Source organism: Cavia porcellus, unplaced genomic scaffold (assembly GCF_034190915.1).
Source record: "Cavia porcellus strain 051 isolate PalLab524CR breed Dunkin Hartley unplaced genomic scaffold, mCavPor4.1 scaffold_13, whole genome shotgun sequence".
Classification (NCBI taxonomy): domain Eukaryota; kingdom Metazoa; phylum Chordata; class Mammalia; order Rodentia; family Caviidae; genus Cavia; species Cavia porcellus.
In genome coordinates, this window is record NW_026947496.1 from 53,855,001 (window position 1) to 53,874,760 (window position 19,760).

At 36.1% G+C, this 19,760-nt stretch overlaps 1 protein-coding gene across 13 annotated transcripts in view; it reads right to left on the reverse strand.

Moving 5' to 3' along the window:
- Positions 1-19,760, reverse strand: part of Foxp1 (forkhead box P1) — a 562,135-nt gene that overhangs the window by 46,787 nt on the left and 495,588 nt on the right. For all 13 annotated transcript variants that reach the window (XM_063260468.1, XM_063260472.1, XM_063260471.1 and 10 more), the window contains one exon: positions 8,662-8,766. In XM_063260468.1, coding sequence (XP_063116538.1) covers positions 8,662-8,766 — 105 coding nt within the window. The remainder of the gene's footprint in view (positions 1-8,661; positions 8,767-19,760) is intronic.

Consider the following 19,760-nt stretch of genomic DNA (forward strand, 5'->3'; position numbering starts at 1 on the left):
CAGTTTCCATTATTCTAAACCATCATAAGTTGAGACATCAAAAAAAAAAAAAAAAAAAAAAAACCTGGCAGAGAGGTGACACTGAGACTCAGGAGCAGCAGTGGGTCTGTGAATAGAAGCAGAATCAGAGGTGGAGAGAAACAAATACTGACTTAAAAGAAAGCATAAGGATTACTCTTCTGAGTGTGAATAGAAGAGAAAAAGAAATAATGTAACCTCAGTCGATTTTTATTCTTCTTCAAGACTATAATTTTCTTATCTGTAATAGGCAGAATTCTACCTAAACATGTATTAAATCTGAGGATTAATATGTTATTTGGGGGAAACGTATAGCACCATAAAAATGAGAATAGAATTACATAGTTGAGACACATTATGGATCAAAACACATTCAGGAAGAATGTGACCCTGTTCACACATCTCCAAAGACCTGCCCTCGATGGGGTTCAGTTTAAATCTATCAAGCACAATGCATCTCTTGTTTACCACCAAATGGAAGAAGTACAGAGAGCAGAAATCATATATATATATCCTTCCAAAAATAAAGCCAGAAAATCCAAAGCAGAAAAGAAGAAAGTAGAATGCTTCCTTTCTGTGTGTGAGAGATGGAGACTATTTCAACAGCTGATTCCACCCTCAAAGTATACAGCACACATAAAATAAATACAGGTCACAAAAATTAACAAATCATCATAACTGTCTCATACATCCTGGGCTGGCTGCGGAAAAACAAGATCATTCTGGATTTATATCTGTAAGTATGGGATTTCCTGGACAGCTAATATCCACAAACAATCAAACACAGGAGGAACATGGGGAAAAAAGGCAGCATTATTTCAAATTTGAGCTGAGAGTCGTGATTTGTAAAGGGCTGAACAGGAACTGGAGTTGAAATCTGAAGCAAGGAAATTCTTCCACTAGGCACTGATGGACATTTCTCTGTTTCTCTTGGCACTGTGAAAAATTTTAGGTCACTGGGTTCTAAAGGCGAGGCCAAATGCGAATCTCACTGGAACAGAAACTTTGAAAATGACAACTACCTAAATCTCTCAATTTAAATAAAATAATAATAATAAAAAAATATAATGATACTTCACTCAAGAGTCAGAGCTTTTTATGAGACCTGTTGCCAATATTAGTGTCTTGGAATGATCTCATCTTTCATCCTGGCTAAATTCCAACACACAATTTCATTAACCCAGGTACCGCAGGTGATAAAACTCATTTTTCCCTAAAGAGACAGCTAAAAAGTACCAGTTATACATTTATGAAGTACCAGCAATCAAAATTATGGATTTTCTAAAAGGTTTTTAACTACTTTTATTGAAAGGAAAATCGCTGTCTCAGACTTTTGTGACACTATTGCTAATAATAAATTTTACCATTTAGACATGGCCATTATATGGTAGACAGTGTCAATAAAAGTATGAAGCAAAGATGATCCCTGTCTTTTAAGTAATGCTTCTAATTATACACCGGAAATGATCATGTGAAATACCTACACTAACTAATGATTCTTCGAATAGAAGAACACACAGCAATATATCTGCAGTGAAATCCAAGTACACGCATTTGCAGCTATATGTAGAATTAATTGCAGAAGTAGACATTCAAAAATATTTCTAATGCTTTCAAGATTACCAGAAAATTTAAATTTCATTTGCATTTCTAACTAAAATCTGTTTGTTGAAAAAAATATGTTCAAATGTTACTTGCTTTCTTCTGAGCAAAGTGGTGGCATTGGGCCTGTTATCCTTGGCAAACTTATCTAAACTTTTCTAATATTTTATATATCACTAGAGGGCACTGTGGTATTTAGGCACTTTGACCTCTTCAAGTACTAGGGAAGGTCTTGAACTCCTGAGCAATGTTAGAAAGGTTAAAGAAGAAATAATTTTTTTCTTTCATGGTAATATCCAATTTTTATATTTCTAAAATTACTGAAAAATATATAAGTAGAACAAGTTAATTTCTTAAGAATATAGAACTCATCTAGCAGTTTTCAAAGACTTGTCACTTCAGGTCTAATGGGGGAAATGCATCCCCTATAATCTTGAGATTTAAATTCTGAGGCTGGGACCTGATTAGCATATACCCACAATTATAGTCAGTTTTTCCTTCTATGTATGCTCAAGGTTCCTGTACTAACTAGAGGTAATTTCACTCTACAACCTGCAGGCAAGCAAGCAAGGGCCACAAATGGGTTTGAAACAATTTATGATATCTAGGCTCCTTCGGCATGTATTAGCATATACCTGGTTTCTTTAACATACACTTTGTTTTTCCAAAACCACAAACATAGTTGCTGGAATTTCATGTGGAAGTGCTTAAGGGGCTGAAAGTTAACACCTTTGTGATCCACGCAGCCTCACAGTGGCTGTCAAACAAAAGCCTCTTTGTTGGGGCTTTCTCGAAATGTTTTCTTAACATGTTCCAAGTAGTTTTAGGCAGGGAACTAAAGTAAACAAGATGTTACCATGATAAAAACACTTGTGAAAACATTACAGAGCACACTTACTAGTTTCTTTCACATAAAGCTCTTCACAGTTTTGAAAATAAAATTCACAGAAGAAAAAATTTTAAAAGTGAATTACTAATGAAATGTCTTCCACTGTCTATAGCCCTTAACCTCTGTGAAAGGGTCAAAGTTCCATCTCTGGGCATTTTCTTTCAAGATTTTTTTGTGTCTTCTATTATAGCACATATAAAAATTTATTTTGGCTTTCATAAATTACATACATCTGACTAGCATGCAAAGGAATTTTTGTTTTGTTTGATTTTGCTTTGCATGGAGCTTTTCTCCGTGAGAAATAACTAAAGGGGGGGGGGGGCTTTTAAAATGGAACACTAAGCAAGGATACAAATCATACTTTTATTGGATGTTACACAAGTTACCACCTAAAAGAAAACCTAGGAGCCTGGCAATCAAGTTCAGTGAGAGAGTGCTTGCGCACCATGCTTGAGGCCTGGGACTCAATCCCCAACATAGCAAAAAGAACAAGCAAAGAAAAAAAAGAAAAATATGGGAGATGGAGATATTTCTCCCAAACACAGATGAGTTCCTGGTATTCCTTAAACTATATGCTGGTGTGACTTTATATTCACATGGTCAGAATATCACATTCAAATTCACCTTGCTGAAGCATACTAGGAAAGGGAAGAAATACAAATTATTAATATATGTTTTTTACTGGTAAAGACTATCTCTTCAAACTTGTTTGAAAGGAAAAAGACACTGACTCAATTAGGGAGAAGATGGAACAATTCCAAGGAGTTTCACCTCTGGGGATGATACTGGGCTTGTTTTGTTTTCTTGTTATCAGAGGCTTCCAAGCAATGCAAGGCTTGGTGATTTCATTTGAGTTAGCATGAGCACCTGCTGGTATCAGTTAGAGCTAACAAACACAGAAGTCACATGGTAACTCATGGGTGATAGATTTAAAAAAAGAAGAAAAGAAACTCAAACACTAAAACTGCAACTTGTTTTGAGAAGAAACAGGGATATAAACACATATAATAGCCTGAGTATCTGCTGATTCTGATAAGGCCTCTCTGCTGGTTGTGTGGAAAAGACAACGTATAGTTATTTGTACAGTGTTTATCTCTGAAAATCAAGGGCCCTGTGGTATCGCTCACCTTGGAAACAAACACTGCAGCATGATCACAGCAAAGTGTCAAATCTCTGGTTTTCATATACCAAGAGTTACGTTTCTTCCTCGATTCGAAAAAGAAAATATGCCTTGTTTTTAGGCCTGTGAGTTCCCTTTCTTTTCTTCAAACCCACTTTTTGTTACAGTGGCACTCTAGGTGAGTGTATTTTATCCTGAATAACTAATCTTGGCTTCTGTCACAGTTACATCTTACTACTGGAGCCAGAAAAGACCAGAAAACAGTTACGAGGCTAAGTTATTTTTCCTTCTGCTATGGAACCCAAATTCCAAGGGAAGAACCTGAGACCACAGGAGCAAAGAATGAAATGACAAGGTGTGACTGCATGCATATAGGGCTCCATGAATCCAAACCAACATAACCCAAGATGACAATGTTCAAAGACTGCAAGAAACATTTTTCAGCTCAAAACAGGGCGTGACACCAAAAAAATTTGAACCTAGGTCAGAGGCCAGAAAACTGGTCCAAGGGATACAGCCATGCTCCTGGCATCATGGCAGGTATACGACTGCTTGGGAGTTACATACAGTAGCAGAGGTGAGTGGCTGTGACAGACACTGTGTCCTGCAAAGCCTGGAATATTTACTATTTGCCTATAAGGGAAAACATTTGCATTCTCTGCTCTGAGAATTTTCACTGTGTGGGACACGGTGCGGGGAAACAGACTTATGGTGAAAAATGTTATTTTGGAAAAATAGTTTCTTCTGATACATCAATGCTGTGTAGTCACAAACTCTTTTTAAACACATCAAGAAGTTTTGGATATTTAAAATTACTGCTTCCTTTAAAAATATACTTAAGATTTTTTTCTTTTTTCATACTTGGAAATTGAACTCAGGACCCTGAGCTTGCCAGGCAGGCACTGTGCTGCTGAGAGAGACCCACGGCCCTAAAAATATACTTAGGGTTGGGAGTGTAGATCAGTGGTAGAGCAGTGTCTGGCATGCTTGAGGTCTGGCATGCTTCATTCTGCAGTACCATGAAAAGAAACAAGCAAAACAAACAGAGATAAGAAGTGTTAATACTTTTTATAGTTTCTAGTACAGACTCAGTGAGTTATATGATGCACCTTTTAATTCTAACAACCTGCTCATGTCCTAAATTATATGTGCTGATACTGAGGCTCAGAGAAACTATATAACTAGCTCAAAGAACACTTTAACAGTAGTATGTAGCTTCACTCCTCAAACTGCCTTTCTGTAAAACTTTGACATTCACCACCTTAATTAGAAAGTAAATCATTAGTGAAAAGTGGACAGTACAGTGCAGCAATGAAGAACAGGTTCTCTGAAACTATACTCTGAAAGCTGAGTTTGGATCTTAACTACCCTTTACTAGCTGTGCAACTTGGAGTGAATCACTTAACCTACCTAGGCCTTAGTTTTCTTAGTTGCTTGTTTGCAATAGAACTACAGTATCACAACACTAAGGCAATTCTGAGAAGTAAGTTAATGTATGTGAGAAACTTGTACTGTGCCTGCTTCACTGTTCAGTGTCACTTAATTATAAACTATTACTAAAGTAAAATCAGAGGATTAGAAAATAGGTGAAAAAAATCTATGAAGCAAAATCTCAAAGCAACATTTCATTTTGTTAAGAATCAAGCACAATGAGCTATTCCTGTTATGTGATCAGAAATCACTTCTAAGATGGATGACGATGAAGCATTTGTTTTTAATCTCAATACTCTGGGAGACTGAAGCAGGAGGATCACAAACTCAAGCCCAACCATGGCAATTTAGCAAGTTAGGGAGACTCTTACAACAATTAATAAAATAGAATGGGGATGTAGCTCAGTGGGAAGGCCTTCGTTTAGTCTCCATCACTGGGATGAATGAGTAACATTTCAACACAGAAATATAGCTGAAGAGTAGATCCAGAGTGAAGACACTTTTGGAACCTACTAACCCAGCAATTTGACAAGAAATAATCATCACTCTCTGATAACAATGACTCCACGGTAATATTATTTCAAGAAGCCATGTATTTTATACTCTATTAGTATCACAAGAAATCTAGTAGCTTCTTTCAATCCAAATCAAGGGGAAAACAAGTTGGTTTCATGAAAGCCAACTTTTTAGGATCAAGCAGACATGTGGGAGATGTGACTCTATGAGTTGATGATTTTCCATTGCATTAGATGACACCCTGATATGTGATGACAACTCTCAATTTCTGATGTTAGAAATCATAGTATAGAGGAAAAATGAGAAGCTGAACTTGTTGTAGACTATTGATCAGTGTGTAACTCAAGAAAGCACCAAAAAATACTGAGTTGCACAGATCCCCACTCTCACCCCACACTTACACAGTATTTGCTCTCCCCTTTTTAGCTCAGAAAACTCATTTTTACTTTCTGGAATGAAGTCTCTCACCAAGGGACCTAAGGTGGTTTATGTAGGTCGAGCAGTACACTCTGCTCTGGAGGTTGGCGTGTGATGCAAGCCTGAAAATGTCACCATGACTGGCTCAAAACTAGAACACATGACTCAATCTTAACCAGTAACATTCTGCCAATGGCTCTTTCTGGAAATAAAGGAGAAGAGAAGTACTGTGGAACTGGGGCATGTACATCTGTCCTCTTCAGCTCCACTTGGAAACAGCTCAAGGAAGAAGGGAACACAAAATAGAGGGAATAATCACTTTTCCAAAAACTTTATATGCATCCAGATCCAGTTATGCCTCAAGGTAACTTTACCACTGGATTTCCTTGCTTACAGAAGCTAATAAATATCCCTTCTCTCTCTCTCTCTCTCTCTCTCTCTCTCTCTCTCTCTCTTTGGTTGCTTAAGTGAATTCAGGATAGATTTATACAATTTGTGAACAACTTCTGAATAATATCTTCAGAAGAAATAAGTGCTAGGAAATAACCAAGCTTTCGTTCTGGACAGTGGGCATTCCAATTCCACTGAGCAAACAGGAACTGAGAATATGTCACACCATGTGCAAAACCACAGTAAATAACTGACAGGTGGTTTCCAATAAGCCAGACTTGTAATATCCTAAGAGCAGAACAGGCCAGTTTGGGGTTGTTTATGGGGGGTTGGGAATGAACTCAGGACCTGGAGCATGCTAAGCACATGTTCTATTACTGAACTAAACTCCCCATCCTTTAAAAATTTTATTTTGAAAGATGATCTCACATTAGGTTGCCCAAGCTGGTCTGAAACTTGCAATTCTCCTGGATTACAGGTATGGGTCACTACCCTAATCAATAGGCCTTCATTAGAGGAATCAAGTCCAGACCCCAATTCCAATGACCTCTAGATTATTTTCTTTTACTATTCAAAGTAATTTGAAATTATGTTTTTCCTCCCTCTCTTAGATCTGAACTATATCTACACATATGTACATATGTATTTAACTCTCTCTGGATCTGGAAATCTATCTATCTATCTATTTATCTTTTTGTCTTGAGAATTATTACAGTATAAATAGTTTGACCATAAGTGAAAATGTTAAATAGGTCAAACTTGGAAACTGGCTTTTCCTTTTCAGACCTTTCAACTGATGCATGTCATGTAGAGCAATGACAGCAATTTACAGTTACAGAGGTTTTATAAAAATATTTATAAATGGTTACCAGCTATTGTATAGATAAATCACTAGGATGTTTACCTAGATTGGCACACAAACTCAAAAATTAAAAGTGGTTTCTGTCTAGTTCTTTTTCTCTTATTTATAAATACAATGTAGACAAAGATTCTATAATGAGTGATTCATGCAGAAAACACAAAATAATAGTAATCTGAACGCTAAAGATCAGTGCTGAATTTAAAAGAAAGCATCTTAGCTCTTGCTGAGCTTGACACTGTATTTGAACCAATTTTGGACATTTCTTTCAAAAAAATTTTAGTTCTTAAACTTTCAATGACCAAAGAATGCTCCTGGAATGTAATGTTCAAAACAAGAAACCATAAAATGCATTCATAACATTCTGTGCATTAATCAAAAAACCTATATTCACAAAAATTGCCTGCAGGTAACATAAGATCAATCTTTAAGGGTAACTTTATTACAGAATTTGTATACAGGTCCATAAAGATAGATATTGAGATTATTCTAACTATATAAAGACCACACACAAAGGAGAACTGCTGGTAAATCAGCCCAAGTTTCCCTGGAGCTAAAATGAGAAAACAAGCTTCAGAGAAAGGATGCTCAGCAGTAACTTTGTAAACTATTATATACTTTGTAAACTATTATATGTAAAAGTTACACACATGCATATATTTGATTATACAAGAAGGATTATATGTAAGTACATTTAATCCATAGGCCAATGATTCAGTATTTTAAATATATGCAGATGGTATCAGAAATGCAGCGCAGTTCTGTTGTAAGTTTTTCAACTACAGGCTGACATAGGTAAGATATAGTGTTCACTTCAGTTAGGAGAAGATTATCATATCATCTACTACTTAAGAGACTTATCAAGTTCAAAGGGGATAACCCATTTTGTCACACTTCAACTGTAGAAATTAAGCTTCTTGCATTCTCCTTATAAAAACAAGAATCTAAACACAAGTCAACACCAACAGAGAAAGATAAGAATGTAACAAATAGTTTTCCTTTAGCATCCCTTTGTTGGATTTACAACAAAAGAGCTCCACCAATGAGCTGCAACTAACCAATAACTGACACCAATTTTATAGTGTGAGGTAGTGAGTACATCATTTACTTAATATACATGGACATGAATAAAAGAAAAAAATTATTTTAAATTGTTTAATCACTGTCACTCTGTAAAGTGGGTACACACATATTTTTACTAAAGTTTTTATTCCTTTCAGGTGTAAGTCTTTTCCTTTAAGGTATAGTCCTTGACAGAATTTGGAACAATTCACATAACGTGTGCAGTTTGTGACTCAGAGGGTACCCTCAAAAGAGTGGTGTGAAACACTTCACCAAAAAGGCATTCAGTGAGCACAATCATGAGGAGTAGAAGGTGATGGCTATATAAAGGAGATGACAAAATAAAATCTTTCTTACTTTAGAAATGATGGGAAATCTTCACACACTGCTTCACAGCCTGGCCACTTGCATACGCCGTGTCCATAGAGAGGATGGCTATGGGGGTGATCCTCGTGGGACATACTGAAAAGAAAAACACAGAAGATGGCAATGAACTGGCTGCCAAGAATCATTCCACCAAGTAGACAGAAATGTAAGAACAGCCCTTAGGCCCACTTGTGGACAGGACAAATCTCTCACTGTCATTTCCCATGGAATTTACTAATTAATTCTGCATTGTTTTTTGAAAGCAACAGCTAAACTGTAAGAGCTAGAACATTATGTTCTCAATACGTTTAGGTATAATTACCTAAATGTTAGAAATGTACCTCTATGCACAAAAGTATTTGACAGGTTTTTGTTCCATGCAAAGCTCTGTACTCTGAAAGCAAAGAATTCCTTAAAAAGCTACAAAACTTATTTAATCTTTGTTAAAGATTATAAAATCTCTATTTGATTTTGGGATTCTTTTGCTATGTTTTCTACCCAGAATGTGATACATTTTTTCTTCCTCTGATTCACTGAAATTGCTTTCACATAAGTGTTATCTTTTTTCACAAGTTAATTTTACTCAAACTATAGTATAATTAAATAGTAATTTAGAATGATAGTGACAAAACAAGTATATCCAAGTAGATGGTTAATTTAAAAAAAAAACACAAAAAGCTAATAGAGGCAGGAACATTACATTTCTAAAATTACTCAAGGAAAGAGAGAAAACTTGGGAAGGGTAGGAAAGGGTTAATGCATCAGTGGGGTTCCAATCAATACGTAATGATTTGGCCACACGGATCCAAGTCATGGGATGCTTTGATCCACACCATGTGGTGCTTGGGGAAGAGGCTCTGTTGCACTGCACGATGAACCATATTCTCAAATATTTTCTCTTAGGTCTCTGCATCCAGACTTCCTTCAGACAAATTATTTTTACAGTCGTTTCCATAGCCTTAGATTTCATCAAACAGAAATGTAAAACTAACACTGAGATTTCTGCTTCATACTCAAGCACATTTCCTTCACAGGGAAAGCTATTTTGAACTGATTCTGCTGCTTCTGCCTGGCTTCAACCTTCGGACACAGTGAATTATGAATACACACACACACACACACACACACACACACACACACACACACACATACATACACACACACACACAAACACCTGTATTTTATATTACCATCAGGTTGAGTATTCATATATATTATTGATTTACATTCTTAGAGCATATGTATACAAATGCCACTTGTCCCTGACTTACAACATAATTAATCCATAGTGAGCACATTAGGAACACTTAAACTATGGAGCATTTACAGTAAACACATACACATAGAATTACAGCTTTCCAAAGACAATTAGATCCCCCTATGACATAAATGATTTCATTGGAAACCTAATGTTATTTGATAATAATGAGCTATTTTCCCTAAAACAGAAAGTAACTCAAAGTAAAAAGAAAACTGAAAAATAACTTGTAAAATTACTACAATGTGCCTGTCTTGTAAGAAAAGAATAAAACCAGTGACCTAGTATTTGAGACTTACAACGCCCAATGATAAAAGGATATTCTTTAATCAGTTACGGAGTAAAATTCCACTGAACCTAAAGGAAAGAAGTACTACATATTGATGTTCATCTTCAGGTTTGTGAATGAATACAGCAGATGTGAAATAAAAATATGATTTTAAAAATTACTGACAATATTAGAAAAGACAGAGTTCTCACACATCGAGAGGTGAGAAAAATCATTTAAAAAAATCTTTAAAAACCTTTCAATTGACAGTAAAAAAAGAAAAAAAAAACCGTAACCTTAAATTATTTTCTTTAGCAACTCAGTAAGATTGTTTGAAGTATTTGAAAAGGAAGAAATTGCCCTTGCATACATATAAAAAAAACATATATTTTTGACAAATTAAAGCATGAAGATTTATATTATTCATTTACATTTAACATTTGTAAATAATTCCTTGTGTTATCAGTTTGTCTGTAAAAATGTTGTTTAATGATGACTAATAGCCTATCATATTATCTCGTCATTTGCCTAAATTCATCTAGCTATTCCTCTCTTTGGTATATTGCAATCCCCTTCATGTGTATTATAAGTAAAATTTATTATGCTAAGCACCCCCTATACAACCACCAATTTCTAACAGAAGATATACTCAGAGTAATTAATAGCAGATTTAAAGTTCACTGGGAATACTGTTACCAAGTTACTGTTGAGGAATGTTACTTGCCAAGAGCATTCTTAGTTCTTATATGTATTTTGTGGTATTCTTCAATTTGGAGGCCGGGAGCCTCAACTATTTAGAATACACAATTACTACAATTACAAATGGTAACTTTAATATGGTTCTTGGGTTAAGCTGGATATTCAGAAAATAATAGTCAGTGGAGCAATCTGTGACTAGAAACGCAATAGTATATCATTTAACATAATCTTTGCTTTCCCTTCTCCTAATTTTGGTTCTCATCAAAGACATAAGCCTTGAGTAAAAACTACTCTCCTCTGAGAGTTTACTCTTAGTTCAACTTGGTATCATCAACTCAAGGATCATTAACTCACTGACTTGGACCTTATAAAGAAAACTGGTTATATCCAAAGCCTGAAGACCCACAAACCCCTCACACCAAGTATGAATTTACACACTATAAGACCTCTTTAAAACTTTACCATGAAAAGCTTGTATGTTCTTATTTAAGAGTTCAACAGAATGGGGAGTTGGCTACCAAAGAAAGTGACTCCCTGTCCTGACCACTCCACCCTAGGTATTACTGAAAACACCTTGGCTTACTATTACTGCTCTCCACATTCCCTCTCATGGATTATTCTCAACACTGGAAACAAACTACATACGCTGTTTAACCTGCATTTCGTTTTTCTTGTATAACTGTATACTATTAATATTTAATGGTATGCAATACAGTGCCTGGCTTTGGAGGAAATAAAACAGGCTGCTGGTAGTACTCTGGTAGAGTTTCTCTACAAAGATAAGGAACTGACAGCTGCCACTTTGGGGGACAGGTTCTGAGAGCCACAGATGGCAACATGAGTTATCACTCTAGTAACTTTTATTTGAAGTTTTTATTTTGTGTACCATAGGAGTTTTCTGACATCCAAGTGTTAACTTTTTGCACAAACTGTGTGTGCATACAATAGAAAAAATAAGGCACTATGCAGGACTTGACTTTCAGCCTGCCATTTGCTGTGACAGTGGCACAGTGAAAGTCATGTGCCTGCATGCGTGGTTGAGTCTCGCTTCTGGCCATCCAGTCATTCGGGATGAAGTGCCATCACAAAGACCAGCTGCACCTCTGAATGGGCGCTTTTCTGTTTCATCAAAGAAGTGGAACAAGATTTACATTCTTACTGCCTTTTGGCTTGGGCCAAAAAGCACGAGAAGGGATTCCTGAGGAATATAATGTTTTTTAACTTGAATTAATTTAGAATTGCATGTATAGAATGAAGAAGAGTAGGAAATGATGCTCAGAAGAGCGAACGGTAAGATAAAGCTGTGCCTGATGGTTTAAATGAACTGGTGAGGGCGTGAGACTCACTAGTGTGCACCATAAGACAGCTAAAGGGCCACCAAGGTCAGGGATGAATAAAAGTGTGTTTGGCTTTTAAGGATTTTCTGTGTGCTTGCCCCAAAATTACTTTAAAAACATTTGGGTCAATTGTTTAAAAATAAGTTTATTACTATTAGCTCCTAAGTCGAATATTCCAAGAGGCAGCAATAGCTTATTCATCTGCAGAATAATACCTCCCACAAAGCATGGGTTCAATAAATATTAGGTACACTTATGAATGAACAAACAATAAACACGTTCTATTTCATTGAAATGAAATAGATATACATTTGTGGATATACATGCAATTAGTGTTTACTTTTTTAAAATTTTTTTTTAAAATTATCGGTATCAGGAATCGAACTCACGACCTCCTGCTTGCAAGGCAAGTGCTTATGCCACTGAGCTAAATCCCCAGCCCCTAGTGTTTACTTTTTTAAAAAAACATTCTTGGTAGGTAAAGACCAGCATTATGCAAAGCCACAAGAGAAAACACTGTTAAGACACTTTCTATTTCATAATTTTATCCTGAATATATGAAACAGAGACATGCATTTTGTAAGAGCCAGGTAATTTAAATGTCTTGATATGTAAAAATTAAATATGATTTTAACATGAGAATAGTGATAATATTTCAGATTAGAAAGAATCATCTTGCCACGGAAAGCATAATTACATATGAATATGTAGTAATACCCGACATTAGATGATACTAATAAATACAATACAGATTCAGTATGATGTGATGGTGTTGTTCTCAGTGACATTTCTATAGGATATTTTTGTTCCACTTACTTTTTCTATACTGAAATATAACAGCCAGAGTCTTTACTTCCACACTGACCTTGACCTTAGAGCTTAACTTTTATATAATGGTTATGCTTCCTTACTGGTGTCTTCATTGTTAAGTTCTCAAGTTCACTACCTAACCTAAACATGAAACTACACTTATTAAATTAAGCTGTGAAAAGGACAGCCTCTCAATTTTGAATCTGCAGTCTTTAGTGACACTTACGTTATTAGTCCTATGAACTAATTTTTTCTATGGTAACCAAGAGGAGAAGAATCTCTGAAGGAAATGAATAGGACCTCGTTACACCCCAAGACATTTCCTGCCAACTTAAATACCAGTTTTCCTTCACCTGCTGGCACATCCTCACGTCTGCCTTCTATGTCCTCTGCTAACTTGTTTTTTCTCCTTTCCAATTTTGACTATTCCCTTCCTCTTTAAATTCCTGATTTATCTACATCCCTGCCTAACCCCCAACCCCTGGAAAATCATGCCAAAACTGTATCGCATGAGCAAGGTACTTGGTAAGTTATGGGAGACTCTGTTGGTCATTCTGTAATCACTCGATATTGTGGAGCATACTTTTTATTTAAGTTTCATTAAATTATATTTCATATGTCAAACAGTACATACATAAGTGATTGTATAATTCAAAGGTCTGAGTATCATACAGTTGTGTAACCACTGCCACAATATGAGAACACTTTTATCTGCCTTGAAAAGAAATCCTAAACGCATTAGCAGTTACTCAACGTTTCCTGCCAACATCTAGCTCTGGCCTCTCACTAATCTATACTCTGTCTCCAGAGATCAGTTTATTCCTGATATACCATCTAAAGGGAATCAGGTAATACATTTTCTTTTGTGTTGGCTTCTTTCACATAATACAATGTTTTGGAGGTTCATTCATCCACTGGAGTATGTGTCAGTATTCTTTTTTATGGCTGAATACAATTGTGTTGTCCATTCATAGCACATTTTGTTTATCCATGCTGATGGACATCTAGGTCACACAGTGGCCACATTTTGACTATTGTTAACAGTGCTCTTATGAATGTGTATGTACATGTTTGAGTATGTTTTTAATTCTTTTGGGAATATTTAGAAGTAGAACTGTTTGGTGATATAACTCTGTAACAGTTTGGGAAACTCCGGTACTTTGCAAAGTAACTGTACCATTTTGTATTTTCATTCCTACTGTCTTTAGGATTCCACTTGCTAAACATCCTTGTCAAAACTTGCTGTTAACAGCCTTTAATTTAGTAAACCTGCTGGATAGAAAGCGGTATCATATGCCCTTTCTATTTGCATTTCCTAATAATTAAAAATATTAAACATATATATTTTCTTTAGAGAAACATCCTTTTCAAATACTTTTATCTATTTTTAAATTGGATTGTCACAATGTTGAGCATATTTTTATGTGCTCATTGGCCATTTATATATTTTCTTCAGAGAAACATCCTTTTCAAATATTTTGTCCTTTTTGGATTATCTTTTTATTGTTGAGTTTGTGAGAGTGTGTGTGTATAATTTTTCTGCATGTAACTTTTATCAGATATATGATTTATTGTACAAATATTCACTTCCATTTTATGGATCATTTTTCATTTTCTTGACATGCTTTGAAGTACAAAAAAGTTTTTAATTTTTAGGAAGTCTAACATCTATTGTTTTCTTCTGTTTTTATGTCACATTCAAAAAACACTGCCTAATCCAAGGTAATGAAGATATAGTCCTATTTTTTTCCCTGGGAGCTTTATAGCTTTATCTCTCACATTTAGGTTTTTGATACATGCTGGGTTATCTTAGGTAACCATCCAATTTTATAATCCTGAATGCTGCTCTTTATATCACCATTTTATGAACAGACTACTCCCAATGAAAAGTGTGGTAACTTGGTTAAAAATCAATATTAATATAAGTGCAATGTTGGAACATTTTTTAAAATCTCTTTTTCTCTAGATTTCGCCAACAAAATGTTTAACATTCTTAAAAGATTTTATAAATTAAACTATAAAACAATTTTTAAGGTCTGATGGAGGAGGTCAGAGATAAATATTTAGTACAAATAAAACCTTAGTAGCTAAGTAACTGTTTCCTAGATCCTGTTGATCCTCTGTATGCTGAAAGAAATCTCAGAATATATTGTGTGGGATTCTCTGCTTAACACAGCAATGGAGTACAACTACCTTCAGGTGAAAGGCAGTATACACTCTTTCCTCATAGGAAGGCAGGGAGCTCAGTGAAAGACACAGTCTTTAGAGCTGTGCTGATAACCAGGAATGCTTCAAGAGACTCAACTGCTCTGCCCACTGCTTCATTTGAAAACTGAAGGGAAACACAAAAGAGCTCCTCCCAGTGGTAAAGCCTCCACCGAGGCTATGCAGCTGAGGTTGGCACAAGCAGTACATCTGGTTCCTGACATGTGAACATAAGCGGGTGCTTAATGGGTATGAGTTAAAGGAATGCTGGAGATTCAGGCCTTCCAGTAAGAAGGAATGGTGTCCTCACTGCTGGGGCTGCTACACCCCCTCCAGTGCATTCCCCACCCAAGGGAAAATGCACCAAAAAGCACAACTAAGCCATCTTCCCACCTCCTTTGACTTAGAAACTGTGCTACCTACCCTCTGACCCCACACTGACCACCATCTTCATTCTGACCATTTAGGACTTTCCTCCAGCCAGTCAATATTTACGAAATTCTAAACCCTGTGATAACTCAGGATACTAAGCATGAATACTACTCTATTGACAAACCACCTTTGTTCCTCTATTGCTGTCTGTTATGTTTCTAGATTACTGGCTTCAAGCCCCCGTGTGTGCTTCTTTGTATCCACCATATAACACTGTAAACCACAAAACACTCCCTCTCAGGTCTGTCCCAGTTTCTTGATTTTGTCTGGACAGAGACAAACTACGCATTCCCAGCCAAAACATTAATTAGAGCAGATGCCTCAGGTTTCCAGGAGGAGTTCTCTTGATGCAAAGTTTCACAACTAGTATAGTCATAAAAAGTGTCTTACACTAAACCATGATCATAATAGACAAGTGTCAGTAAGAGCCACCATTATTTTAAAGCTTTTTCATTTATTCCCTTAATTCTTTAATAACTACTTACACAAGAATAACCTTATGTTTTCTTTCTTCTCTATCTACTTGTTAGTTCATATTTCCCTGTCTGTTATTTCGTCACCATGTCTTACATTCAATGAGACTATAAGTTTCATACTCAAAGTTTTGTAGGCTTGAATACAGGAGTATAAATTTGAGACAAGAGCATGAATTAAACATTAATTATAAAACTGAAAATGCAATCAAACTTCAGCTTTAAAATTAAATTTTCAAAAGCTAAGTGATACCCAACATGAAATGTACAATCACTGTGAATGAAACATGCTCAGCCTCATAAACAATACCAAACTGGATGAGATGGCCTTGGAACCCAATCACAAATGATCTTATAAAGAAAACAAATGTAGACTGAATTGTAAAAGAGATTATCTCTTAAATTCCTAGCACAATTTTCCATTTCATTTTAGAGTTCATATTCTTGTGACTATTGCATACTTTCTTCTATCTCCACAAAGTCAGCTGGAAGTCCAACCAGTCTCTTGAAGTGCATAAAATACCAAGTTTGATACTGCAGCATCAAGAGGAAAGATCAGAGAGATGTTGGGGAAATGACCCTTCTCTTTAGCTGTCACAGGAAGAACTTCCAGAAATAGATGGGAGTCTTATTTTGCTCCAAAGGGTTAGGAGACAACAGAGACATCACATTTCTAGCACAATACCTTAGTTTTTGCTTCTCATTCATTGCAGAAAAAAAAAAAAAAATCAACGCATATATTTATTGAGTTTCCCAAAGCAAGCTGACAATGGGTTCTATAATCCTACCAATCCTACCACAAAGAGAAGGGTGGTTTACTAAAGCCTATTAAAGGGCATACACAGAGTGAATAAAGATGGAGTCCTCTGCAAATGGTAACAAACATATACGCTTCTCTCTCCTCCTCTCTCATGCAGGGAATCCTTGACTCTCCTTCCCCAGAATGCTCATCATCTCAATTTTCTGCTGCTTTTCAAATCATGTTTAATTAGAGGATTTCACATTCCCATGTGATAGGATATTCATGAATAAAACTTGCAATTGGAGTGATGGTGAATTAGTCTATTAAGTCCCAGATTTGTGCTTTTAAACAATAATGGAGATTATTGTTATTATCTGCTCTCAATATTGTGCCTCGAGATGTGAGGACTACCTTAACTAACTTTACACCTGAAATACAAGCTTATTATAACCATTTCTGGGCAAGGTGTTTTTCTCCCTTTCTTTCTTGAATGTTAAACCATTCTGAAAGAAATGCAGGGTAGCATTTCTTTAATGGTCCTCAGGGCACAGTCTATCCCTAGTGGGCTGGATGAGTTTGAGTGGTATACAAATACTCTCAATGTGCTAGTTATGGATTCACGCATATGCATACTGGAAAAAAAATTTGCTAGTATATCAGAATTGTGGTTTCTCAACAGTAACTTCTTATAAAATCTAAGTCCATTTAAGGAAATACTAAGTTAATAACAGTAGTTGATAGATGCAGATGTGCTAGACATTGATGGTGGCAAGAGCAGGACTCATAGGAAGTTGATGGGTCTATAAAAATCACTCTAGGGCTAAGCACATACAACCTTTCCTGCCCACTGATGTTCCTGCAATAGACATCTCAAGCCTGATTGTGGTATAAATTATCTTGAGACCATTCTAACATGTGGATTCTGATTCATTAATTCTCATATAGAGCCCTAAACTGTACATGTCTATGAAAAACCTGAGTGCCAGTATTCTCTGGCAATGGACCACAGCTTGTGTACTAAGGATCCTGGGAAATTTCTTGTCTATCTGTCCCAGAAATGATGATTGTATTTGAAGCAGCACTGTGAAGTATACTTTTTCTGAACTGTGGAAGGTTTTCAAAGCAAGGTGGTGAGGGATAAATATGCAAATAGGTAGTACTGGGCAACTTTACAAAGGGCTACAACCTCATAAAAATGCATGTAGTACTCTTGTCATTTAATACTTATAGATATAAATATTAAGATTAAGAAGAAAACATTCAAATAGGAAGGAGAACAAGGGAGAGGGGCGCAGGGAAGGGAACGAAGGGAAAAGGACAAAGAGAATAAAAGGAAAAAGAAACAAACCTTTATAAAGGGCTGAAGGAAAGGGAAGGATATAGGCAAAAAACAAAGAATCAAATATTATGTACAGGTACAAATTCCTGATGATGAATGTGATCACTATGGACATCAAAAGTATACAAATAAAAATAATTTTTAAAAAGAATACCACAAAAAAGAATTACATACAAAGATGGATGTGGTAGTTACACACCTGAAATCCCAGCACTCTGGAGGCAGAGGCAAGAGAATCACAAATGAAAGCTCAGTCTGGACAATTTAGTAAGGCTTAGTCACCTAAAAAGTGCTGGAGATGTAGCTCAATGCAAGGGCCTAGGGTTTAATGCCCAGTGCTGCAAATTACAAACACACATGCACACACACACACACACACACACACACACACACACACAGAGGCAGAGACAGACACGACAGAGACAGAAGCAGACATGCACATGTGGCTCTGGTTTGGTTTTAAAACAAATATATAACAAATCAGGAATGGCTGAAAGAAGTTATCACAGGGAAAAGGTCATTCCGTGTTTACCAATTTTACATTAGTAGAGAACTGTTGGGTAATTTGACCCATGAAAAATGTTTGCCGGATATTAAGATGATTAGGAATATTCCAGGATAAACAGTTCAATCAGTGGGTTTGGAGAACATCTGAAAATTTCACAGTTTCCAAACTCTAAGTATACTTTACATATATGCTCTGAGCCTGCTTCCTTGTTGGTGGGTCTGCAAGTAGAGGATATATATGCAGAGAGGCTGAGCTGTGAATGTACATTTCAGGAAGGGAAATGACTATCTTGGATCTTCTGTAAAAAGTTTGATCCACTTGGCAGCAAAAAATCAAGGTCCTTCCCCTCTGCCAAATTATGGAATCCTATCAAAGTATCACAACATATGATGTGCACACACTAACAATTAATCAGCAGAGTGTCAGGAGGAGCTCTTGCTTTTTTTGTGCCAGGAATCAAACTCAGGATCTTGCACTTGCCAGGTGGTAACTATACTGCTGAGCTACATCTCTGGCCTGAAGAAGGCATAATTTTAAAAATTTACAGATGTAATTTGTATCAGATAAAAATATATTTCACATCATTGACCTTTTATTTTACAGATATCATTTTGTAGGATGAGAATCATTTTACATTAACCAAAAAGTGACCTGCTTTAAACAAATTCTACAAATAATCATAAGAATAAAATAGTCACATAGTAAACCTCATGGCAATGGGACATCTCTCCAAATGACTGAAATTTGGGAAACATCTACCTCCAGGAAATACAGCCTGTTGCTACATTATCCATTAAATTGACATAGATGCAGCAGCAAGTCTTGAAGAGATACTTTCATTACCATTTTCACTGGAGAAGAAGAGCTTCCAGGTCATCCTGGACTTCAAGGACAAAACCCCACAAAGATCCCAACAGTAAAATATAGGGGAATTCAGAACTTGTTATTCCTGATCTAGGTGTGTCCTATATGTATTATGCTGTCTATGTGACTTTACCAATTGTGAGAACCAAATGCTG